The following is a 27,090-nucleotide window of genomic DNA, read 5'->3' as shown; positions in this document are numbered from 1 at the left end:
GGTCCTTTCCACTCAGTGCATTCAGCTCGTTTGTAATACACCTTGTCACCCACCTCATATTTCTCATCTGTGGGTCTGAGCTGCTTACGTAGTGCTCGTCTTATCCTTTCTGAGCACTCTGCTTCAGTAAATGCTTTTCTAGAGGCATGCAAGGCTGAAATGTGCTCTCCTACTCTAGCACTCATAGTGGTACCTTCTAGCGCAGGTGGTTTATCAACCAGTACAGAAGGAAGGTTGGGGTTCTGGCCAAACACCAGTTGATGAGGACTGTAGCCGTGCACATTGAGTATACTGTTCTTAGCCATGAGAGCCCAGTCTAGGGCTGTTTGCCAGTCACATCCATTTTCCCGTCTGACCTTCTGGATGATGTCGGTGAGGGTCTGATTGTGTCTCTCCAGTAGCCCATTGCTCCAGGGGCTGTATCCTGCCGTGGTTTTTGTCTCAATGTTAAAGTTCTCTGCCATGTCACGGAACTCTGCATTGTTGAATTCTCCTCCATTGTCACTGTAAAGTCTCCGTGGTGGGCCGTGGACGCTGATCCATGTATGAAGGAAAGAGTTCACCATCACAGAGGAGTTCTTTGTTTTCACAATGCTTCCAGCGCTGAAACGTGTAAATTGGTCTATGATGTGAAGGTACCATAAACTTGGCTCCAACTCGTGCAGGTCCACTGCCACCGTTTCATTGTACTCTGAAGCCAGAGGCAAGCCCACAGCAGGCTTCGGCTTGGTCTTGCTGTATCTCTGGCATATGTCACATTCCTGTACTATTTGTTGTAAAATAGTGTCACAATCTTTGTCTTTATTTCCCGAAATGCTGAGGAGTCGCTGTAGTCTTTCTGCGGAGGCGTGACCAAACTGTTTGTGTAGTTTCAGGAGAGCTTTGTGTTTCTCATTTGAGGTCATATTTTCTGTGACTGTAAGGACCTCATCTTCATTCTGGCTGTTTTCTGTGACTGTAAGGACCACATCTTTAATTTCAATTTGATTCATTCCTGTGTCCTTGTCTCTGATATCTATACAGTAGTGTCCTGAACTGGTGAGTTCAAGAGGGATATTCTGTTTAAACATCACAGCTTTATCATTCTCCATGTCCAAGATGGTTCCTGCCCTTTTCAGTGAAGTCTTACTCAGAAGTAGTGGGATATCAGCTTTGACTACTTCAGTTTCCACTCGACATTTTGTCTGTCCTATTTTGGCAGGCAGTTTCAGTATTCTGGAGGAATGCACTATATTTCCATCTCCAAAACGGAATGGTCTGGAGCTTGGAGTTTCACTTTTCACAATCTGGGTCACTTGACTTTGACTGAGATCAGCGAGGAAGCTGTCCAACCATTTTTCTCCACAGACTGTGCGGGTACATGCAGTGTCAATGATAGCCGTCCCTAAAGACTCAGTTAGAAATACCTCTGATTCAGACAGTGAGACTTTAGTAAACAGTGTAATGTCACATTCCTCTACCTTTGTTCAATCTTCAGTTAGCTTTACTTGTTCGCTACTCTTGTGAGGACAGTCTTTAGCCCAATGGAACGTGCTCTGACATATAGCACATTTTGATCTCTTACCGAACCTATCCAGTGGGTTGGTACCCTGTGACGGTTGCCTTTGTTGTCCAACTTGTCCAAACTGCTGCGTTGTTGGACGTCTGAATCTTCCTTGTGAGCATTGCTCTGTGAATAACGCTTCATCGTTAACGTGTATTCCGTTTGATGTGCCGCCTTGCACTCTCCCCCCAAAGATCCTCTTCAGCGCGGACTTCATTGCAGCAAACGTTACATCTGTACACGCAGTCAGCGCCATTTGTCTATTTTTCTCGTCTAGACAAGCCGTGTCCAAAAGTTTAAAAGCTAGCACGGCGTCAGGAAGAGTCTTGTCGTACTTTTTTATTCGGTTGTATCGCTGTTCAAAGTCAATCACATAGTCCGCCATGGACACGGAGCTCTCCTTTTTGATACAGTCAAAAAAAGAGTAAGCATCGTATGCGCGGTCTCTCTCTTCTTTGAGAAACATACCATCTAGTTTTGCTAGCAGTGTGTCCATACCATTGTTGTTGTTCAAATCCACAGCGGGTATTTCCATGGCGATGTCCCTTGCCCTTCCTTCCAGCCCCAGGACAACGGCGAGGGCTTGTTTCTTCTTATCAAGTTCAGTAACCAGCTTCCAAATGGTGATTTCATTTGTCCAACACTCGTATGGTCGGGATTCGTCGAACTTCGGTGGAACTTTGTAGTTAGCAGTAGCCATCTTCTGCTAACCATCCTCTGCTACCAATGTTAGTCTACTACAAATAAACACAACGTTTATCTTCTGTTAACTTGGTTTATTCAATCAACGTGCATAACACCAATACAGAGCCATTAACGAACAGTGGACCTCATGCTCCAGGTCGACACAGACTAACTGTGCATGCGTTTCACAGTCTCAAGAGGGCAACCTAGACTACCGTAAGGCCAGTAGTATAGGCGCAAAGAGATTACATGTTAACAAGATATGCCTGATTTTTGCAATGTTACGTAGATGGAAGTAGGCGGTCCTTGAAATTGATTTTATGTGGGCGTTAAAGGATAAATCCTGATCAAATATAACACCAAGATTCCTTACAGTCTCACTGGAGGCCAAATTAATGCCATCCATAGTTAGTATATCTTTAGATCATTTGTTTCGTAGATTCTTCGGGCCAAGTACAATAACTTCAGTTTTGGTCGTGTTTAACATCAAAAAGTTTAAGGTCATCCACGTTTTTAAGTCCTTGAGGCAGTCTTGAGTTTTATTTAGATGATTAATTTCATCAGGCTTGATTGATAAATATAGTTGAGTATCATCCGCATAACAATGAAAATGTACAGAATGATTCCTTATAATATTGCCTAACGGAAGCATATATAATGTGAACAAAATAGGTCCGAGCACTGAGCCCTGTGGCACTCCATGGCTAACTTTGGTTTGCGTGGAAGATTCATCATTGACACGTACAAACTGAGAGCGTTCAGATAGATAGGACCTAAACCAGTCCTAAAGCAGTTCCCTGTATGCCAACTAAGTGCTCTAGTCTTTGTAATAAGATATCATGGTCGATAGTATCAAATGCAGCACTGAGGTCGAGCAAAACAAGAATAGAGACAAGTCCCTTGTCTGAGGCTATTGGAATATAATTTGTGACTTTAACCAGAGCTGTCTCTGTGCTATGATGTGTTCTAAAGCCAGACTGAAAATCTTCAAATAAATCATTGTTTTTTAAGTAATCACACAACTGTTTTGCGACCGCTTTCTCAAGAATTTTTGAGAGGAACGGAAGATTGGAAATAGGTCTATAATTGACTAAAACCTCTGGATCGAGGTTGTGCTTTTTAAGAAGCGGTTTTATCACTGCTACTTTGAATGATTGTGGAACATAGCCTGATAATAAAGACATATTCATAATATTTAATAAAGAAGTGCTAATTAATGGAAAAACTTCCTTCAACAGCTTAGTTAGAATTGGGTCTAACATACACGTTGATGGTTTAGAAGAGAGAATCATTGAATTTAATTGTTCAAGGTTTATGGCTGAAAAGCATTCTAGTTTACTATCTAGTGTAATATTAGAACTTACGTTTCCGGGAGCTGTTGATAACACTATACTGGTCAAAGGAAAGAGGTCATTAATTTTGTTTCTAAGAGTAACAATTTTATCATCAAAAAAGCACATAAAATCATTACTACTGAGTGCTATGGGAATAGAAGGCTCAATCGAGCTGTGGCTCTCTGTCAGCCTGGCTACAGTGCTGAAAAGAAATCTTGCATTATTCTTATTCTCATCTATTAATGAAGAGTAGTAGGCTGCTCTCGCTTTACGCAGTGCTTTCTTATATTCATTGAGAGTAATATGCCAAATTAAACGAGATTCTTCAAGTTTAGTGGAACGCCATATCCTTTCAAGTTGTCTCGACTTTTGCGGGTTTCGGCATTATGCCATGGAGCTAATCTATGTTGTTTTATTTTCTTCTTTTTCAAAGGAGCAACAGAGTCTAATTTTATTCGCAGCGCATCTGTAGCACTATCAACAACATGATCAATTTGGGGTGGTGTACATTTTGTATAAGTTTCCTCCCCTACATGCAGACATGCTATCGAGTTAAGTATTGGTGGAATCTCTTCCTTAAATTTGGCTATAGCACTAACAGATAGGTTTCTGCTGCAGGAGCTTTTGACTAATGCTTTGTAGTCTAGTAACAGTACTTCAAAAGTTACTAAGAAATGGTCGGATAAAGCAGGATTATGCGGTTCGACTAATAGTTGCTCAATTTCAATACCATAAGTCAGAACAAGGTCGAGAGTGTGATTATAGCAGTGGGTTGGTTTATTTACACTCTGACGAAAACCAAAATAATCTAATATAGAGTTAAATGCAACAGTAAGGCTATTTTTATCATCGTCAACATGACGAGTCACCTACGATAATTACTTTATCTGTTTTAAGAACCAAAGTTGATAAAAACTCAGAGAATTCAGATAAGAATTCTGAATAAGGACCTGGTGCACGGTACACTGTAACAAATAAGATTGGCTGCAAAGTTTTCCAGGTCGGATGCGTAAGACTAAAAACGAGACTTTCAAAGCAGGTATAATTAAATTTTGGTTTAGTATAGATAAGTAAACTTGAGTCAAAGATTGCTGCAACTCCACCTCCTCGGCCCATGCCTAATATGAGTATTGATATGGCTGGGTGGAGTGGCCTCATTTATGCTGACATATTCTTCATGTCTCAACCAAGTTTCAGTGAGACAGCATATATCAATATTATAATCTGATATTAAATCATTTACCAATATTGCTTTAGATGCTAGAGATCTTATGTTTAAGAGACCACATTTAATCTTCCTGTTTTGTTGCACTGTAGTAGTTGTTACATTTATTTTTATTAGGTTATTATGTATGACACCTCTATTAGGTTTTACCTTAAATTGTCCTTGGGCAGACACACACACACCGCTAATATTGGGTATTTTATTGGGTTCGGGATTCCTATGGATGACTGCCTAGGAGAGAGCGCAGAGAAGCGTGTAAGACTGCGACTCCGCCTCCTGGTCTCAACTCCAGTTTGTCATGGATTAAGTCCACAAAGCCCTGAAATGTTTGCCGAAATGAGATTTGCACCTTCCAAAATAGGATGAATGCCGTCTCTCTTAATCAGATCAGGTTTTCCCCAGAAGGCTGTCCAATTATTTACGAAGCCCACATTGTTTGCTGGGCACCACCAAGACAACCAGCGCTGAAATGATGACATGCGGCTATACAAGTCATCATTGATCAGATTGGGGAGGAGACAGTAAAAGTAAAGAGGGCAGGTGATTGTGACCTACAGCAGTGCAGGTCACAATCACATTTCTCATGACACAAATGTTGTCGCTTCATATGGTGTCCAAGAAAAATAAAAATATCTATGGAGCCTCACTGATCATGTCCAGCTGTAGCTTGGACTCAAACTAAAGAAGAAGGAAGCAAAGCAGTGGGTTTTTGTTGAAGACATTTCACAGAGACAGCCTGCTTACTGTCGTGCTCTAAAGACTGCTTGTCCATACTGCTGAGGTTTATCTGTCTGTTTTCCTTCCATTTCTATCTTCATCAGTAGATACAGGTTAACAAAGTTAAAGGTGAGGTAGGTAAGTTTGAGAAACCGGCTCGAGATACACTTTTTGTTATATTCCATGGAATGCTCTTAACATCCCGATGGCAATGAATATCTTAAGTGTTTTTGACAAAAAATCCATAAAACAATTTAATCTGTGGAAGCCGTAGTACTGTAAAAAGCACGACCAATCATTTTAGCCGGCCCGGATAAAGTAACTGGATGGCCTACCTGCCTGACAGCCTTCCATCTGTGCACAAACTTATCTCATGCCCTCATTGGTCATGTGCGCGTTCGTGTGTGTTGGAGGAGGGGCTCTGTAAGGAAGTGGCAGATTTATTTCGGCTGTGTATTTTCAAATTCTAGCGCACTCGAGCTGGTTTCTCCAAAATTACCTACCCCACCTTTAATCCTCGTTTGGTTATCAAATGGATTTGATCAGAATGACTGTAGGGGGATATGGAGATGACTTAACCAGCTGCTAAATTAAAATCAACACATTAATGCATCACTACTTATAATCCAGTAATATCATATGTATTCATCGGAAAATGGCCACTTTTAGGTCTGGTACTTTTGTGCTCTGTATCATTAAGTATCATTTTAAATGTAACACAGTATTCCTACACTGTGTATTATAACTTTGACTTAAGTAGAAGTTATAATACCACTTCTCTCTAGCCTTCTTGCGCTTAGTGACTACATTGTTTTTCTCTGACACCGACTGATTGTGGTTGATGAATGTTAAAACATGTTTTTTGAGGCTGTATGTAGTTAAAAAGTAAAGTAAATCATATTTGTGTTTTTTACCTTCCGTTTGGAACCAACCTGCTAAATGGTAATCACTAACTAATTGTATAGCTTGTTTCTAGTAAAGTGTGTTGTTGCAGGATGGCTATGTGTAGTCAGTAATAATCATCTCTTTGTGGAGTAACCACTGGCTGTGATTGCAGTATGGTGCGCTAGAGTACAATTCTACCAACCTTTCCCACCTGGATCAAAAAATAAACAGCAGCAGCGCTACAGCTTCTCTCGGTCAGTTGGTCGACAACAAATGAGTTTCAGTTGAGAGCCAGGCTCCTTTTTGCAGTCATTCCCTGACCATACAGTTACCCTCATTTACACGTCCAAGATGCTCAGCTCCACCACTGTCTGATCCGAAGGCCACTGAGCAGCTCCTCTGGAACAGTTGGAGGTGATAATGTGTCTGGGCAAGGGCACTTCAGAGGCGGTGATAACCTTAGGGCAAAAGGGAACCTCTGAAGCTCAGCAGTCACACAGCTGCAGGCCTAGTAGCTTTATACTTTTCTCAGACCTTAACTGTGAAACTTTAGAAACCAGCGTGTCACTCGAAATAACATGTCATAATATGAGCTTGTCAGGGGAAACAGCAAAGCCGTTTCACATTTGCTTGTAAAAACAACTTTGCGATGGTGTGTAGGCAAAGAGGCAATTTAGGTAAAGCATGTGGAAGTCCAAATACTTTCAGAAGAACTGCACATACCAGGTCAGCAGAGAAACAATCACTGCTATGTAAACCATGAGGAGAACATTATTTAGAGTTTTAGCAATAATGCAGACTAGCTCAAATTAGAGTTTGAAAGATTGCTTTTAATAACTGTTCTTTTTAGAGCAACCCTATTCTGCTCACTTGCAGGTTCATGTTGTGTCAATACTCAGACCCATGTCTCCATGCTTTAATGTTCAAAACGCTGCCTCTTTACAGCACCTCTTTTCACCCTCCGTCTGAAACCAGAGCCGGGGTTGTGGACGAATTGTCCAATAATCTGTCTTTTCCTATCCACTATTCCTTGACCTCTGTGTGAAATGTCACGGGTTAAGGGATAGTTGTTAGGAGATTTCAAAAGGACTTAGGAAAAGACGACCGGGCTTCAAGAGAATCCGACTGCACTGACACTATCTGTAAGTCAAACAGAGCCTAGGGCTCCAATCAATGAATGAATACATATTTATTCAAGTGGACAAATAATAATATATATATAAGTGTATATAAAGTACAAATATGTTCATTTAAATAACATTGAAATCAGTGATGGGAGGAGAAATTAAGTTCACAATTCTTGCAGGAGACATCGGTCACAGGGGAGGAGATAAAGAGACCTGGGTAACAAGGGAAAGGAACTGAAGCGTGCAGACTGAAATCCTCTAAAGAATCAGGACAGGTAAGATGTTTCAACTTTGTGAGAGATCCGCAGAGCTGCGGTGCGCTTCAAAAGATGAAGTTGTTCTGATGAAATGTTTGCCTGTGTGCCCCATGTCTTTAGAAGTCACTGTAAGGATATTATGTATCAATCAGTGCGCTCATTCGCAGAGCACTGTGACCAGAGACGCTGATGGCTAATTCCATATTGATTTTATTATTGTCGGTCACAAACTATGTTCACTGGGACACCATTTGTGTAAAATAAGGATTTATCAAAGTCAAAGTCAACTTTATTGTCCATCCATCCATCCATCTTCTCCCGCTTATCCGTGGTCGGGTCGCGGGGGTAGCAGTTCCAGCAGAGAGCCCCAAACTTTATTTTCCCTGGCCACATCAACCAGCTCTGACTGGGGGATCCCAAGGCGCTCCCAGGCCAGCAAAGAGATATAATCCCTCCACCTGGTCCTAGGTCTACCCCTTGGTCTCTTCCCAGCTGGACGTGCCTGGAACACCCCCCTAGGGAGGCACCCAGGTGGCATCCTAACTAGGTGCCCGAACCACCTCAACTGGCTCCTTTCGACGCGAAGGAGGAGCGGCTCAACTCCGAGTCCCTCCCGGATGACTGAACTTCTCACCTTATCCCTAAGGGAGACACCAGCCACCCTGCGGAGAAAACCCATCTCGGCCGCTTGTATCCGCGATCTCGTTCTTTCGGTCATGACCCATCCTTCATGACCATAGGTGAGGGTAGGAACGAAAATGGCCCGGTAGACAGAGAGCTTTGCCTTCTGGCTCAGCTCCCTTTTTGTCACAACGGTGCGGTAAAGCGACTGCAGTACCGCTCCCGCTGCTCCGATTCTCCGGCCCATCTCACGCTCCATTGTTCCCTCACTCGAGAACAAGACCCCGAGATACTTGAACTCCTTCACTTGGGGTAAGGACTCATTCCCTACTTGGAGTGGACAGTCCATCGGTTTCCTGCTGAGAACCATGGCCTCAGATTTGGAGGTGCTGATCCTCATCCCAGCCGCTTCACACTCGGTTGCGAACCGATCCAACTTTATTGTCAATCTCAAAATATGTTTGTACGCACAGAAAGATGGAAATACTGTTTCCCACAGTCCCGAGGTTACAATAAACATATTAAAATGCAAGAACACTCAATAATTTACAAAAAGACCCACAGAACAATCGTTTACTTCAAGTAAGCAGGATATATATAAAAAGATGATGTACATAGTGCAAATGGGAGTGCAAAATGTGTAAAAGTGACTGATTTGTTGTGTCTGTGTGGGGGGGTGTTAAAGTCCCGGTCCAGTGGGGGCAGGGTGGAGAGGTGAGATAGAGGGGAGAAGGGAGAGAGTTCTGCCTCCTTATAAACGTTTGACTTACTTTATATTGCTCTGATAGTTTGCAAAAGGAAGTATAATGTAATGCTATTTCAATAAGTCAATACATTGAAATTTAAAGAGTTGAATAAATAATATTTAAATAAGTCAATACATGGATTTAAAAGTACAATGAATAAATAAATAAAATAATATATTGTTGCTAAAACGGAGTAAAAACTATCTTTAAATGAGTTGATAAAATCCAGTTGAATTGCTGAAATTAAAAAGGGCTACATTAAGTGCAGGGTTCTTACACCTTTTCCAAAGTCAAATTCAAGCACTTTTCAAACCTTGAAAACACCACATTACATTTCAAGCATTTTCAAGGATTTCCAGCACCCGTACGAACCCTGTAAATGGTAAGAGTTTGATTTCATATTTACAATCACATTTGAAAAGTGATATGTCTGTCTGCTGTGGGGAAACTACAGTTCTCTGTACAGCGGACTTCTGGAACATAGATACTTTGCACCTATACTATTATAGTGTTGCTTTTTTGCAAGCTTTATGAACAGGGGTGCACATAACTTTTTTGCCCTGGTTCTCAAAGGAGCACCTGGAGATGTTGCTTGGTGCTCATCCTTAAAATGAAATAAACCGTAACTTTTGAGGGGGTCTTGACTTTATTTGCCAGACACACGGCACTGAACACACATGCAGAGGTGAACACAGAACACACATGCAGAGGTGAACACAAGACAACATTAGCACGACCAGTAATCCTACAAGCTGTCATCACTACCCTCCTGACTGTTCTCCTCACTGTCTTCCTCTCTGTCAGACATGGTAGCTGATGATGTAGGCCTACTTCTTTCTCTCTGGTTGAGTCTGCGATTAGCTGCTTGCATCCACAAGTCAACAGCTGGGTTTGGGTCGAAAGTCCAGTTTTAAAAGGATATGTTTGGTTACTGTCCTATAGTATACATTGGAATGATTTCAAACCTGTTTATCCCAATAATGATAAAGGAGTGCCTTGAAAATATGTGTTTACATTAGGGCCGGGACTCGATTAAAAAAATTAATCTAATTAATTAGAGGCTTTGTAATTAATTAATCGAAATTAATCGCATTTTTAATCACATATAAATATTTGACCTGAGAACAGTGAGAAGCAATTTTTTTCACATGGATTTTAGTATACCATTAAGCGCATTCACACCGCAGTACTTTTCCCATAAAGGTTCATGAGAACTTAGTTCATGAGAACTCTTTGAACCTGGGGGTGGATTAGGCAAATGAAGCCGCTGACGTCACTTCTTCTTCTTCTGCTTTGGGTTTACTGGCAGGCCGCAAACCACTTCACGGCGTAAACTGCCGCCCAAAGTCCCCGGCCGGAAGTCCCCGGAGTTGGGGACTGGCTTCAGTAGAAGCTGCTGGGAGTCCCAGCAGCCTTCCGAGTAAATCGCCAGAACGCCGACACCTCCTCATCTCCACCGCTCCCATGTTTTATTTTGTGTTGCCATAAGTTAGTCTCTCTGCGTTTCTGCGCTGGGCTAATGCTAATAATGCTAATGCGAGGATAATAAAATGGCGGCTTCACAAAACTTTTTGGGAGTTTTACGGGGCGTGGTTTGCAATCCGCCCAGCCAATCAGAAATATAGCTCTTTTCTCACAAGAGAGCCGTACGAAAGTCCCTGCTCTCTAGCAGCTCTCTGCTCTCTAGCAGGGACTTTCGTGGGGGCTAAAAAGGTTCTCATGAACTAATTTTAGTACCGGCTCTTTTTGGTGTGAACGCGATAAAAGAGGCTAACGTCCACGCTAGCTGCTATATGTTTTGCATTGAGGTGATACTTGAGGCTTGATGTGCTGCGGTGATATGCAAATTCCTTTTTGCATAATTTGCACACAACCGTGCTCTTATCGACGCTTCCATCCGTCCGTTTTTTAAAACAACATTTCCCACTGTTGTTCACTGTGGTTTGTTGTTGTCTGAAGTCATGAACGTTAGTTGGTGCTCCAGTATAATCGGTACGCCTGAAACTCATCCAGTGAGAAACGTTCCGCGGTGCAAAAATAAGTGCGATTAAAATGCGTTAATTTTTTTAACGCGTTCATTTTTGTGTAATTAATTAATCTTAATTAACGCGTTAAAGTCCCGGCCCTAGTTTACATAAATTGTGACCAAACCGTTTGGACTTAGACTAAAGGGAACTATCTAAACACTCAAGAGTCCTTTACCTCACTGAGCTGTAGTTATCAGTCTCTCGGTCTGACTGGAGAGGACTCTCCCTCCACATTATTGTAGAAACATCTTCTTCTTATATCCGCAGCTAGCACCAGATTCTAATAACAGCGCCGGTACCGGTGCACCCTCCCTCTCACTCGCATTTTGGCTGTGAGCTGCGGGCGCCAGATAAGCCAACATCCCCCATTTTCATCACTTACAGCGCCCATCGTACAGGGCAAATGAAATGTGTAACCGGGGTGAAAAGGGTGTTACATTTACTTAATTATGAATGTTGTTACATCAAGGCCGAAAATTAGGATGAGCACCAATGGTCAAAAATGTTTTTTTCCCTCCCAGAACTGCCAGCGCAGCGCCCCCCAGATCTGGCACCCTAGGCGAACATCAACACCAGTGCGACGGGCCGGCCCTGAGTTCATATGCAAATAAATAAATAAATAAATAAATAAATAAATAAATAAATAAATAAATAAATAAATAAATAAATAAATAAATAAATAAATAAATAAATAAATAAATAAATAAATAAATAAATAAATAAATAAATAAATAAATAAATAAATAAATAAATAAATAAATAAATAAATAAATAAATAAATAAATAAATAAATAAATAAATAAATAAATAAATAAATAAATAAATAAATAAATAAATAAATAAATAAATAAATAAATAAAATAAATCTCTCTCTCTCTCTCTCTCTCTCTCTCTCTCTCTCTCTCTCTCTCTCTCTCTTTTTTATAAAATACAATTGTATTTATTGTAAACATGTTGGGCCTCAACATCTAATACTGTGAATCTCACCACTCCATTTGATTAAAGTTTAGGAAGCCCATACAGTTCAGTAAACACTGTGAAATGTGGACTTGATTTGATTCTTTCACAGTACAAAAGTAACGTTCATGTTTTACCTTTTGATTAATATAGAGTTGAACGTTTTAGAGGAAGCTTCATCTGGAGGGAATTTGGGGACTTTAGCCTTTGCAGAGCATTTACATGTTTGCCCTGAATGTTTTTGCTTTATATGCTTTTGCACGCTTTCTTATAATGTTTTATTGTTTCTTGTGCTTCTTGCTGTATTACCTGTAAGTCACTTTGGGTATGAAATGTGTATATACAAATACATCTGCATTGCCTAAAAAAAGGTGCAGCTAAAGAAGTATTTGAATTTGACTAGAGATGTAATGCACGGCAGTACAGACAAAAAAGATAGCTATCAATGTCTAAAAAGTGTTTCTCAGTCTGCTTTGTATTGATATGGGGCAAAGCAAATGGTATATCTCACTTCTTCCTCTCTAAAGCTGCTGTATCTTTTAAAATCCTAAAGCTTGTTGCTGCAAGTATGTTCACCACCTTATAATCATTAAGAACATGTGGGAATAGTGTAGTGTGTGCATCAATCAATCACCTTGGAAGTGGTGACCTGCCGTCTGTGCATGATGCTGCAGGGCTCTGATGTGCTCTGCTCCACCTTAGAGACGTACAAAACAAATTCACAATTAAGATGAAAACACTAAGAGAAACAAGCACAAATTAAGGCATACAAGGACTTGACATATTATGGTCCTGAGAGCTCATACGGAGAAAAAAAAAATGCAAGGTTTACAACTCTTCTTCTTTTCTTCCAAAAACAATAAATAATTCAAAACCATTTCAAACATAACTGCAAGTTATCTTTTCTAACGGATGACTGAAGACCATCTGCCTTGCTTATCCTTTTCAGAATCTATTGTCTTTTTACAAAACAATGCAATTAGTCTTTTGCAATGCAGGCAATAAAACTGCTATTATTCTTTCTTCCTGCATATTCAAACATATTAAAGAATAACACACGCACCATGTTACACAATAATAACAAGAGAGGGTTGTTATACCTGAGTTAGTTGGAAGATGCTGAAATGGGTCTGAGCTGTGACTCTGTTGGTATCGGAGGGAGCCATATCTCTGGAGTGGTCCTGAAGTAAAGACGGAATAACATGTATGCAGGAATATGTATAGGGTACAGAGAACTGGTCCCAACAGTAACTACTGTCGGACTACGGTACTGTCACTTATTCCAATTGGAGCCAATGAACTGGCATGGCTGACGATACAGAAACTTAGACTTTACTGACCTGAGTCAATCAGAGCTCTTGGACTGGGCCAATCAGGTCTGAGGTGTTGTCCAAAGTCTTCTCTGTAACCCTGAAGAACTAAGCATTCAGAAAACGGTTCAAGTCAAACAGTATTAAAGCACAACTGGCTTCTGTGCTTTACTGCAGTACAACCTTCAGAAAGGATGTTGTGGATGTTTACAAAGATATATGACTAGAAAAGTTATTTGATTAGGGCTGTGTAGGAGTTATCTAACACCTTTATAGAGTTAAGATATTCACTAATGCACATTAACAAAGGCTTGCTCCTTTTGCCCATACATTGACCAAAGAATGCTGTGTTTAGTGTTGATGTGCTGATGCTCATCTCATGCATTAAACATTTCTTTCTTGTTTTTTCATCATGCAAGTTAAATGTTTGTTTTTTTCAGCAGCTTGCATTTTCTTTTTCTTTCATGTTGCGTGGGCTGCTGTTCCTAGAATAGAGGGCATCCTTATCAGTGCAAGAACTCATTTTGTCAGTCAGGTAACACAACACAACAAAAGGGTATTTATAATCTTCAACTCATCTTTAACCATTTTCCGAAATAAAAGTGTTGAGTTTTGTTGTTGGTGTAAAAGCATCTAATACAGTATTCAGGTCCATAGACAGGAAAAGCTCCCACTGAAATCCAGAGTCATTTAAATGTACATCAAATCATGCTGTATTGTGTGACATGAACTTATTTATAAATGATCAGTTACAGGAAAGGTCTCCCTGTTGTTGACCACTGTTGTATTGATCAGTTATACAGGAGCATAAACAGAGTCATTAAAGAGGTCATACAGTAACAGAGGTAAAGCCCTCAGCGGAATGACCAAGCCCCCCAGGAAGTGCGCCGGACTCTGATGAAAATATTCGTTGAGTTCAAACGGCGGTACTACAATTTCCGTATCAGTCCGTGACGTCACCCGGCCCAGAAATACTTTTCCCCATTGACTAACATTGGGAAAGAGACGTCTGTAAATCAGCGGATAATTTAAAAAAAACTAAATAAACCACCCAGTGTTGGGGAAATATTTTCCAAGGCCCAGAACTTTGACCCAGTTTATCAGTTCAAACTGTCCTGACTGAGCACACGCACCTCGTAACCTTGGCTGCTGTGCTCTCAGTGTTCTGTCTCCCTGTTCCTGCCTGTTGGCGTCAGCTGATAGAGGTGTTATGATTTTATCTTGTTATGCAGCATGTTGATGATGCTCTCTGAACTAGCTAAATACATGGGTCTGGGGTAGAGTTCTTCAGAATTGACGTGGCAACTCTACCGTGAAGTCAGAACCTCTGGCTCTTGGACTTGTGATGTGAATTCTCCGGCCGAAGCTCCAAATAAACCATCAGTGTTTGACATCAAAGCTCCTGCTCTTCCCGTGTCTCCTTCATGAGTCGGTGACTCCCACTGCATTAGGCACATTCACACCGCAGTACTTTTCCCACAAAGGTTCATGAGAACTCTTTAGTTCTCATGAACTAAGTACTGTACAGATCGCGTTCACACCGGAATAGGTCCCTGGGGGTGGATTAGGCAAATGAAGCCGCTGACGTCACTTCTTCTGCTTTGGGTTTACTGGCAGGCCGCAAACCACTTCACGGCGTATACTACCGCCCAAAGTCCCCGGCCGGAAGTCCCCGGAGTTGGGGACTGGCTTCAGTAGAAGCTGCTGGGACTCCCAGCAGCTTCTACTGAAGCCTTCCGAGTAAATCGCCAGAACGCCGACACCTCCTCATCTCCACCGCTCCCATGTTTTATTTTGGGTTGCCATAAGTTAGTCTCTCTGCGTTTCTGCACTGGGCTAATGATAATAATGCTAATGCGAGGATAATAAAATGGCGGCTTCACAAAACTTTTTGGGAGTTTTACGGGGCGTGGTTTGCAATCCGCCCAGCCAATCAGAAATATAGCTCTTTTCTCACAAGAGAGCCGCACGAAAGTCCCTGCTCTCTAGCAGCTCTCTGCTCTCTAGCAGGGACTTTCGTGGGGGTAAAAAGATTCTCATGAACTAATTTTAGTACCGGCTCTTTTTGGTGTGAACGCGACAAAAGAGTTCTCATGAACTAAGTTCTCATGAACCTTTGTGGGAAAAGTACTGCGGTGTGAATGCGCCTATTGCTACACAGAAGTTTCCCTTACACCCAGTATGAATTATTTTATAGCCCTTATTATAATCATTAGGTCCTTAAAGTAAAATGCACTAAAAGCCGAATCTAGATTTATTTTCTGTCTCCATTCATTCTAGTGAGCCGAGAGTGGGAGCTCCAGGGGCGGGGCTTAAGGGGCGCATGCTCTGTGAGCGCACATACGGGTTCTTCTGCTCAGACAGCCAGGCATGACGGGTAATCTGTGACGTTTCGCTCTCTCAAAAGTTGGGCCATTTTGTCCTCATGCGCCAATGAGCAGCTCTCATAGGAAAGAACGAGACCCCGCCTGCGACGCTGTATCCAGTTCTTATTATACATCCATGGGACTGACCCGTGTTCCATCTGAAATCAAAGGCTTATAACATGTCCGCTCTCAGTATAACTGTCCAGCCGCTGTGTTTGCACTGACCTTGTCCTGGATGAGAGGGGGGGGGCGTGCAGGTGTACGCCCCAGGCGTCAGCAGCGTGCCCCAGCAGCAGGCTGCTGATGCGCCGATGGGCCAGGGCGTCCCAGTGAACGCCGTCCGGCATGCGGTGCTGCAGGCTGAAGCGGAAGTGGAAGTGCAGGTCGAGGACGTCCAGGCCGTACGCATCCGCCAGCTGACTGCAGTAGAAGTTGGCCTCGATGAGGTCATAACACAGTGACGGAGCCAAGTGACTCACCTGTGGGAAATCATTTTAGCAACAGGTGACTTTCTGTTCTGCACACCGTGTTTGGTAGTAATTCTGCTCATTTAGTCAATATGATCACTTACTGTCACTGCATATGACATTTAAAGGTGGGGTAGGTAATTTTGGAGAAAGCAGCTCGAGTGCGCTAGAATTTGAAAATACACAACCGGAAAAAATCTGCCACTTCCTCACAGAGCCCCTCCTCCAACACACACGAACGCGCACATGACCAATGAGGGCACGAGATAAGTTTGTGCACAGATGGCAGGCAGGTAGGCCATCCAGTTACTTTAGCCGGGCCGGCTAAAATGATTGGTCGTGCTTTTTACAGTACTACAGCTTCCACAGATGACATTTGTTTATGGATTTGTTGTCAAAGCACTTCAGATATTCATTGCTATCGGGATGTTAAGAGCATTCCATGGAATATAACAAAAAGTGTATCTCGAGCCGGTTTCTCAAACTTACCTACCCCACCTTTAAGAGACAAAATGATTGTAGGAAGATTTGGTTCACAGGTTCATGAATTGGTCTCATGTCTTTTGAGTAAATCTAGTCACTTTAGTCTCAACAAGCAGTGACATAAATAGAGACTAGGGCTGCACGGTATTGACAAAAACTGACATCGCGGTTTTTCCCCCCCCTGCGATATATATTGCGGTTTTTTTAACCTGTTAAACCCCAAAGTCCCGTTGGGTACTTTACTTTTTTTTTTCACGACAGTGTCTCAAGTAGTGCTGCGTACCTGGACTCACATTCAGGTTCAGGTCCGGACTCAAGTCCAGAGGTTCAGGTTCAGGTTCAGGTCCGGACTTATAAGTCCGGACCTGAACCCATGGCTTGTGTCAAGTTGTGTGAGTAACTAAAGTGAACTTATTGTGAGCTAATTATCAATTGAAAATTAACTCATAATCAACTCAAATTCAAACTCGTCAGGTTTATTGCGCTCCCTTCCAACTTGTGTCTATATTTCTCTACAAAGTACAAATGTAAAAAAACATTTTTGCCACTTAGTCTACAAATGACTTATGACAGCAACTACAGTGAACTACTACAAAGTTCAAACATTCATTTCATTTACCAAACTAAAGTAACCAAACAGTCCCTGAGCTGACTGAGCCTAAATCCCTAAAGCTTTGCTGAAAGGTAGAGTGTAGAGTAGACTATACGCATTACACTGTTACACACCTACTATACAGTATAGGCTACACTGTAGTGACTGTACAGTCAGAGTGTACTGTACTGTCTGTACACCATGTATTTTCTACAACTCTACATGTGTACATTATACAGTACATATTACTACATACATAGTGATGTACATACATACTGTTAGAAATTAAAATCACTGCTGATATGGCGTACATTTGAATTAAATACACTATTTAATTTAAATCAGTTTTATTCTGAAAAAAACCAGAAGTTGACACTATTAACTTAATACTTTTATTCTGAAAATTATTCACTTCCGGTTAGCATTAGCATGTGGCGAAATGCTACGTTTTCAAACCGTGAATCGAAGGTGAAATGACATGTGATGTTGTACACTGAGCACACTGGGATTAGCACTCATTTATTGACGCTGAATAACGTTTATCAGGGAATGTTTAAATAACCACAGACACCAGAATATACGTAAGTGCTAGTTTTTTTGCGAGTCCAAGTACCGGTTCCCGACGTTCCGGTTTTAACCGGACTTGAACCGAAACTTTTTACAAGTCCAGTACCGGTTCGGCGTACCGGTACGCAGCACTAGTCTCAAGGGATCGTAATATTTAAGAACCTATTAATGTGTTATACCAGATTAATGGAAATAATCTCAGCTAACTGACGATACAAACCATTTTATACCAAAACAAAACACAAGTCTCATAAGAAGCATCTAAATGACCCCTGAGCGAAAAATGCTAACGCACTTTGGCACAGAACTCAAGATAAAAGTACCCTTATTATTACTTATCGTAGCTGCACTTACAAGATATCCGATTAAAGCTGAGGTTCCACAGATTATTTAGGTATATAGTATCATCACTGAGTGATCTGAACTCGGACAGGGGAAGCAAACACAGACATCACAACACGTACCTTTACGTAGCTTCGAGGGGAGATGTCTCACCGTAGCTGTCAATCTGATCAAAAGACGTGTTCAATGGCATTAAAACGAGAAAGAAAAAACGCGGCTGAATCGGTTAATCCATAGGTTTTTAACGTCTCTGTATAAAAAAATGATTTAATTTATAATCCATAATTCCATTTTTATGTAAATATCGCAGAGCAAAAGTTAGCTGCTAATGGTAGCCACCAGAGTGGCTGCTGCTTCCGGTCTTGGCTATGCGGAAGTCTCTCACACACACATTACCAAATAAGGACTGTGTGATTTCCCCTCGATTCCATTGGCTCTGACGGTCAGAAAGAGATGTCACATGTCAAAATCCAGCAAGGTGGGCCAGAGATATGAAAAATCCACCCAAATGGCCCCAAAAGAGGGTTTTTTTGGTGCTAAATCTGTCTAAAAAGGTCAAATATCAGGGGAAGTTCTACACACACCAACACATGAACAAATAAGGAGTGAGAGTGACGACGCATAGCCAAAACCGGAAGCTGCATACCACCAAGGTGGCTACCATTAGCAGCTAACCTTTGTGATCCGATTTTTACATAAAAATGGAATTATGGATTATAAACAATTGCTTCAAAGCCACAGATACATTATCAACCTATGGATCAACCGATTCAGCCGCGTTTTTTCTTTCTCGTTTTAATGCCATTGAACACGTCTTTTGATCAGATTGACAGCTACGGTGAGACGATCTCCCGTAAAAGCTCCGTAAAAGGTACGTGTTGTGATGTCTGTGTTTGCTTCCCCTGTTGCGAGATCGGATCGCTTAGATACTATACTTAAATAATCTGTGGAGTCTCAGCTTTAATCGGATATATTGTATGTGCAGTTTCGATAAGTAATAAGGGTATCTTTATTTTGAATTCTGTGCTAAAGTGCGTTAGCATTTAAAAAAAAAAAAGAATAAAACCGTACGTCCCTGCGGTGTGAATACCGCGCATGCGCATACCGCGGTTATCGCCATGACACGGTATATCGTTCAGCCCTAATAGAGACCTTATTTTAAAGTGGGGGTGTGCTTCAATCCACGGGTATTCATACAGGTGTATTTTTATCTTCCACAAAAAAGAGCCAGAATGTATTCTTCTTCTTCCACTGACTTCTGCTGCTGTAGGATAAGGCCAACAGTTTACAGAGGTACATGGCATGCCCCTCATATTTAGTAATGAACAATTAACTACCACTGATCCAAAGATAGCAAGTAAAGGGTCTGGAGCAATAGATGTATCTAAGGCCTTGGATATATAGCCAAATATAAGAGTTTGAAGGGGATCTAGCTTGGAGCAGGACCAGGAGTGATGGGTACTCCAAGTGTTCTAGACTCTTGTCACATAATGGGGAGGTTTTGGGTTATAAAACACAATGTCTCGACTTTGAATAATGGAGCCTGCGAACTACTTTGAAATGAACTAAGGCATTTCTGGCATTTATAGAACTATGGGGAATAATGTCAAAAATACCCTCCCATATTTCAGCAGAGATTTCAGTACTTAGTTTCTGTTCCCAATCATTTTTCCCTTTTTCAGCAGCAGGGGGAGGGATGCCCTGGTTGTGGCAAACATCCAGTCAGGCTTCCACTTAGTAAACAGAAATATCAGCTGTGTGCGCAGCAAAGAGAAGTCTAACCTTCTAACATTAATTGTTTTAATTACTTTGAATCGTGTCATCTTGATGTTCCTTCTTCATCTGTGGTGACAGGTGAAAAGACACCTGATGGAAAAATTACCAGCAACAGCTGTTTCTCTTGGACGAACTGCAAATATTCACATTAAAGTACTGTATGGGAACATTCATTTGTATTTTCTTTTGCACACATCATAGAAATGTAGTAAAAGCTTGCACTCAATTATGTTGGAATTCATTGCTTTTCTTATCATTAGGAGGAACAAAGATTGTGTATTTTGTTTTGTAGTCAGCATAAGAAGGTTTTTATAAAAAGGTTAACATCTGTTTTTCAGTTGCATACAAATATGAATTCTGTCAAGGCCAGTGTGCTATTCACCTCAGAACTCACAGCTGTGAAAATGTACTGTGGTCTCTCAGATTAAGATCAAAGGTTTAGGCCAATGTGAACATGTGACAGACGGGTGGGAAGGGTTTCTGCTTCATCTCTGCAGCTAGTCTAATTCCACAATACTAATATGAGGCTGCTCATTTCCCTGCCTCCCTGATGGATGTGCTGATAAGTGAAATCAGCTGGTGTAGTGATTGGTTTTGAATGGAAACCTGCAGCGGAGAGATACTCACTTCAGGCACCAAGAATCCACCCTTGATCTTCTTGGCGAGCGGCATGGCCAGAGTCCACAGCATGAGACAGTCACGGCCAACGAGCGCTTTAATCTGGCTAAAGAATTTGTGGAGGTTCTCTTTGTACTGCTCCAGACACTCCGGGCCATACCTGACATTGCAAATAAGAATTTGAACACCAGATAAGTGAAAATAGAACTGCCATGTTTAGATTTTAATTGTTAACTTCTAATTTTCCATCTAGCATATGTAAAATGTGGATATTAATAAGTTATAAATTATACTGGTATTCATGAAAGTGACATATGACCAATAGTGTGTAGTGTGGTACAGATCTAAAGACTTTCAAACCATTATTACTGACCATAAACAGGACTTGCCTGACCAGTTAGGCTGATGGATATTAGTGCTGTAGCGACGTCGTCGACTTCAAAATCTCGTCGACGACAGATTTCCTCGTCGACGCATCGCCACACACACGTGGGTCCCCCAAAACAACAAGCAGTTCGCAATCGCACTTTAAACACTATGGAGACTGAAACGGCTACCACCTCCTCCTCACAGGATTGTGCACGAAGCCCTGCAAAAAGCCCCCAAACAAAAACATCTCGCCCTAGGTCTTCAAAAGCATGGGAATACTTTAAATTTAGTCCAAAACGCAAAGGCATTGTTATTTGCAGTCTTTGCCAAATGGAGTTGGCATACCACACTAGCACAACAGCGATGTTGGAGCATTTAAAGCGGAGGCACCCCCTTGTCTCTCGTGGAGGGAACAATGATAAGTAAGTACTAACTTTGGCTAAATTAATTCCACGTTTGTGTAGTGTGTTGTGCAGCTTAAGTTCTGTGCACTTCGGTAGTGCTAACTATCTTATAGCTCTCCGTGCGGTTTGTTCGTGCTTGGTTGGTTCGTGCTTGGTTGGTTAGTAGTTAATGTTAGCTACCTTGCTAGCGGCGCCAGCTGTGTCTTAGTTAACGTTTGTCAGCATTTAATGTTGGCTGGAATGGTAGCTAGTTTACGTCTGCAGAACACCGCTATATAGCCGCTACTAACCCGGAACGAACAAACTGCACAGAGAGCTAACTCATGTTGTGGTCGTTTACGAGTCAAACATAACATTAGACTAACGTTAGTCAGCTTATAGTATCAATGTATGTCAACTAACGGAGCCAAGCAATGTCCAGGCCAGGGCTGCACGTAAGCTGGTGCGCAGTTGTCATGAATGAATTCATGTTTGTATGAGCATTGAAAACATTAAAATGAGCACCAGCACATCCAAGTGTGATAGGGCTCATATGAGTTGCACTACCAAACATTTTCACTGTGTAGATATAGTACTCTACAAGCTTTTAGATAAACATGAAATGTATTGTTGGACTTAACATTGTTTAAAAAGTAACCACGTTAGCCTTCAAGTAAGCTAATTATACCATAGCACTGCAATGAGTTTAAGAGTAGATTTAATATGCCCCACTGTCATAGCTGTTGTTCCATTGTTCATTGCTGTTGTGTTTTCTAGGACAAAGCAAAGAACCTTGCCGTCCTATCTTGGGAAAGAGGCGCAATGCACTCCACAGAAGGCAGCCGAATCCAGCAAAAGAATCTTGAGAGTAAGTCATTATTTGCTTCCTTTGAGCATCTTTTAGAAGGGAATGGCTGTCCTGATCCCATTTATTGTGTCCTGATTTATTAGCTAGTTTTTAGGTGTTTCTTCACTTGGCATTTTTATTTGTGTCCTTGTTTGGATTGTGTAATAATTAAGCTTCTTACACTGTAAGCAACATGGCTCTATGAAAGGTGCTGTGTTGTTATTAATAATAATAATAATAATAATAATAATATATTTGTTTTATCTTACAAAGGCCTCATGTCAAAGACATGAGGCCTTTGTCTCTCGTTGAAGGTGAAGCCTTCATAGATATGATTGAATATGCCTGCCCAGACTTCAAATGTCCCTCCAGGTGGTGGTTTACCAAGCAGCTGGAGAAAGCATACCAACGTGTTCTTGATGATCTGAAGGGAAACTTAAAGGTCCCATGTTGGGCTGAACGATATACCGTGTCATGGCGATAACCACGATATGCGCATGCGCGATATTCACACCGCAAGAACGTGTGGTTTTACTCATTTAAAAAAAAAAAAATGCTGACGCACTTTAGCACAGAATTCAAAATAAAGATACCCTTATTACTTATCGAAACTTCACATACAATATATCCGATTAAAGCTGAGACTCCACAGATTATTTAAGTATAGTATCTAAGCGATCCGATCTCACAACAGGGGAAGAAAACACCGAGATCACAACACGTACCTTTACGGAGCTTTTACGGGAGATCGTCTCACCGTAGCTGTCAATCTGATCAAAAGACGTGTTCAATGGCATTAAAACGAGAAAAGACGCGGCTGAATCGGTTGATCCATAGGTTGATAATGTATCTGTGGCTTTGAAGCAATTGTTTATAATCCATAATTCAATTTTTATGTAAAAATCGGAGCACAAAAGTTAGCTGCTAATGGTAGCCACCAGAGTGTATGCAGCTTCCGGTTTTGGCTACGCGTCACTCTCACTCCTTATTTGGTAATGTGTGTGTGTTAGACTGCGCTGGACTGCCGCATTGCCAAGACCGGAAGCAGCAGCCACTCTGGTGGCTACCATTAGCAGCTAACTTTTGCTCTGCGATTTTTACATAAAAATGGAATTATGGATTATAAATGAAATGATTTTTTTTATACAGAGACGTTAAAAGCCTATGGATTAACCGATTCAGCTGCGTTTTTTCTCGTTTTAATGCCATTGAACACGTCTTTTGATCAGATTGACAGCTACGGTGAGACATCTCCCCTAGAAGCTCCGTAAAGGTACGTGTTGTGATGTCTGTGTTTGCTTCCCCTGTCCGAGTCCGGATCACTCAGTGATGATACTATATACCTAAATAATCTGTGGAACCTCAGTTTTAATCGGATATCTTGTATGTGCAGCTACGATAAGTAATAAGGGTACTTTTATCTTGAGTTCTGTGCCAAAGTGCGTTAGCATTTTTCACTCAGGGGTCTTTTAGATGCTTCTTATGAGACGTGTGTTTTGTTTTGGTAAAAATGGTTTGTATCGTCTGTTAGCTGAGATTATTTCCGTTAATCTGGTATAACACATTAATAGGTTCTTAAATATTAAGATCCACTGAGACACAGTGTCGTGAGTACACTTTGGGGCTTAACAGGTTAAAAAACCCGCAATACATACCGCGGGGGGGGGTTTTTTTCTCGCGATGTCAGTTTTTTTCAATATCGTGCGGCCCTAGTCCCATGTCATGGCCATTTCCACTGATCATAATTCCATTGTTGAGGTCTACTAGAACAGATTTATATTGTGCAATTTTCCAAACTCACATTGGTTTCTCAAACAGCATCTCTGTAAACTACGTGTATTCACTGAATTTCACTCTCTGCCTTTAACGGCTCGTTGTAGCTCCAATAGCTCCAGCCCCCACCCTCCCTGTGAGCACAGTGTGCTCTGATTGGTCGGGATGTTGTGAATCGCGCTGAGCTCCGTGAAGGTGTTGTTTCCTTGTTTAGCGATACACAGTGAAACACAGCCAAACTCATCCTGAGCACACACAAAGTCACAGCCGAAGTAAAAACAATAAGTGTGGCTTGATATTGAGTAAGAAAAAGGTTGATAAACGCTGTGAGAATGGGTCTGCAGAGAGAATGGGTCTGCAGAGAGAATGGGTCTGCAGAGAGAATTTCGCCGCGATCCCAACTGTCTGTTATCAGCCTGCAGCCAGGGAGGAGAAATCAGCAGAGCTGCTTGCACCGAGTGTGTGTGTGAGGAAGTCCGTGGATTGGTCAATTTGGACCAATCAGCGGGGGCTTAACGTAACGGCTCCGCGGACTTAACGTAATGGCTCCACGGATTGGTCCATTTCGTTCCGGGTACGGTTGACATCATGCGTACCCGGAAGAATCAAATGGACAATGACGTATCTCCAACGAGGCGTTTTGGGGAGGTATTTTCTGTTATAGAATTTTACTCGCTACAGGGTGTACTTTGAGGGTTTTGACTCTGCACACCGTTTACATGCATACAAACCTTCATAACACACAAGGGGACGGGTACTAACCAGAAAAGCATGACATGGGACCTTTAAAGAAGAGGTCCTCAAAGATAACGCTCACCACCGATGCCTGGACAAGTATTGCCACGGAGGCATACCTTGGAGTGACTTGCCACTACATTAATGAAAACTGGGAGATGGTCTCATTTGTTCTTTGCACAAAGCCCCTTGAGGACAGACACACTGGTGACAACATCACTCTCTGGATTGAGGAGGTCGCTGAGAAGTTTGACTTTTCTCTCCATGATGATGTCCAGGCAATTGTCCATGATAATGCAGCGAACGTTGTGAAAGCCCTTAGAATACTTGAGGAGAAGCATGGTGTTGCCTCACTTCGATGTGCTGGCCATACCACCCAGTTGATTGTCAACCATGCACTGAAAGAGCCCCGAATCAACAAGGCACTTGGGGCAGCAAGGAGCCTCGTCACATACTTCCACAGCAGCGAGGTCGCCACCCTGAAGCTGAAACTCAAACAAGAGCAAATGGGCACACCGCAACACAAGTTGTCACAGGATGTACCCATCAGATGGAATAGCTCTTTTTACATGATCAAATGCCTCCTTGAGCAGCGGTGGCCTGTAACCGCAACCCTCTCAGACCCAGAGGTCACCAAGGCATCCACTACCTGGATATGAGAGCTGACCAATGGAGCATCCTGGGGGACCTACATCAAGCACTTGAGCCCTTCGAGCAAGCCACCGTCTTCCTGAGTGGAGAGGCATATGTCACGGTCTCTGTCCTGCCTCCGCTGGTGAAAGGCCTACAGAAGTCCACGCAGAAAGCCTTTGAGTCTGCTCCAATTGCCACCTTCCAAACTGCAGCCGCAGCAGAGATTGCTTCAAGGTTAGTTTAAATATGCAGCTCTTTAAATCTCTTATAGTGAACTAACTGAATATTTGAATTCAACTTTCCCAATTTGCATCAATGTTTTCCCATTATGATTCTATCATGTAGAGCTATGGATTCTACTGTTATCTTTATCTTGAAGCACCTTGAATTTCTTTAATTGAAAGTGTGCACATTAAATCCATTATCTTTCAGATGGAAGGTTGAGACTACTTATGACGAGGACGGGAAGAATGTGTGCATCTTTGCCGCGGCCCTTGATTCGAGATTCCGAAAACTCAAGTTCCTGTCCACAGATGACATCCTGAAGGTGAAAATCAAACTTCAGACCCTTGCACTTGATGCCAGACGAGTACGAGTGAGGGAAGAGCCTGACTCCCCCAGTGGCCAGCTAGATCACTCAAGAGGACAGAAGCCAAAGTCTGTCCTGGACACATTGCTTGGGTCAGATGAGGAGGAGGAGATGGAAGATGACGACCCAGCCCATGACCAGAGGGAAGATGCTGTCAGGAATGAGGTGCTTCTGTACTTTGGGGGGAAAGCCATTCCAAAGGACAAAAACCCACTCCAATGGTGGAAAGAAAATGAAACAAAGTTCCCCTCCCTGGCTGTTGTGGCGAGATCTTATCTGGCTGCCCCTGCAACATCCACACCTTCTGAACGTCTGTTCTCAGCAGCAGGGAACATTGTGAGCAAAAAAAGAGCAAGCCTCACTAGGGCTGCACGGTATTGAAAAAAACTGACATCGCGGTTTCCCCCCCCCCCTGCGGTATATATTGCGGTTTTTTTAACCTGTTAAACCCCAAAGTCCCGGCGGGTACTTTACTTTTTTTTTCACGACAGTGTCTCAGGGGATCGTAATATTTAAGAACCTATTAATGTGTTATACCAGATTAATGGAAATAATCTCAGCTAACTGACGATACAAACCATTTTATACCAAAACAAAACACAAGTCTCATAAGAAGCATCTAAATGACCCCTGAGCGAAAAATGCTAACGCACTTTGGCACAGAACTCAAGATAAAAGTACCCTTATTACTTATCGTAGCTGCACTTACAAGATATCCGATTAAAGCTGAGGTTCCACAGATTATTTAGGTATATAGTATCATCACTGAGTGATCTGAACTCGGACAGGGGAAGCAAACACAGACATCACAACACGTACCTTTACGTAGCTTCGAGGGGAGATGTCTCACCGTAGCTGTCAATCTGATCAAAAGACGTGTTCAATGGCATTAAAACGAGAAAGAAACAACGCGGCTGAATCGGTTAATCCATAGGTTTTTAACGTCTCTGTATAAAAAAATGATTTAATTTATAATCCATAATTCCATTTTTATGTAAATATCGCAGAGCAAAAATTAGCTGCTAATGGTAGCCATCATAGTGGCTGCTGCTTCCGGTCTTGGCTATGCGGAAGTCTCTCACACACACATTACCAAATAAGGACTGTATGATTTCCC

At 41.9% G+C, this 27,090-nt stretch overlaps 1 protein-coding gene and 1 long non-coding RNA gene across 2 annotated transcripts in view; one reads left to right on the top strand and one right to left on the bottom strand.

The window, feature by feature from the left end:
* Positions 1–27,090, bottom strand: part of LOC117559919 (PC-esterase domain-containing protein 1A-like) — an 83,141-nt gene that overhangs the window by 8,950 nt on the left and 47,101 nt on the right. Inside the window, exons 5-9 of the mRNA XM_034236642.1 lie at positions 20,654–20,804; positions 16,025–16,278; positions 13,464–13,541; positions 13,224–13,304; positions 12,758–12,820 (exon numbers count right to left, since the gene is read on the bottom strand). Of these exons, the coding sequence (XP_034092533.1) occupies positions 13,496–13,541; positions 16,025–16,278; positions 20,654–20,804 (451 nt within the window). The 3' untranslated portion in view covers positions 12,758–12,820; positions 13,224–13,304; positions 13,464–13,495. The remainder of the gene's footprint in view (positions 1–12,757; positions 12,821–13,223; positions 13,305–13,463; positions 13,542–16,024; positions 16,279–20,653; positions 20,805–27,090) is intronic.
* Positions 21,158–27,090, top strand: part of LOC117559920 — a 32,302-nt gene continuing 26,369 nt past the window's right edge. The window contains exons 1-2 of the long non-coding RNA XR_004571073.1: positions 21,158–21,435; positions 22,174–22,264. This is a non-coding gene — a long non-coding RNA (uncharacterized LOC117559920). The remainder of the gene's footprint in view (positions 21,436–22,173; positions 22,265–27,090) is intronic.

This window comes from Gymnodraco acuticeps, unplaced genomic scaffold, assembly GCF_902827175.1.
Source record: "Gymnodraco acuticeps unplaced genomic scaffold, fGymAcu1.1, whole genome shotgun sequence".
Lineage (NCBI taxonomy): Eukaryota > Metazoa > Chordata > Actinopteri > Perciformes > Bathydraconidae > Gymnodraco > Gymnodraco acuticeps.
Note: the sequence above shows the minus strand (reverse complement) of the source record. Positions and strands in the feature narration are given on the sequence as shown.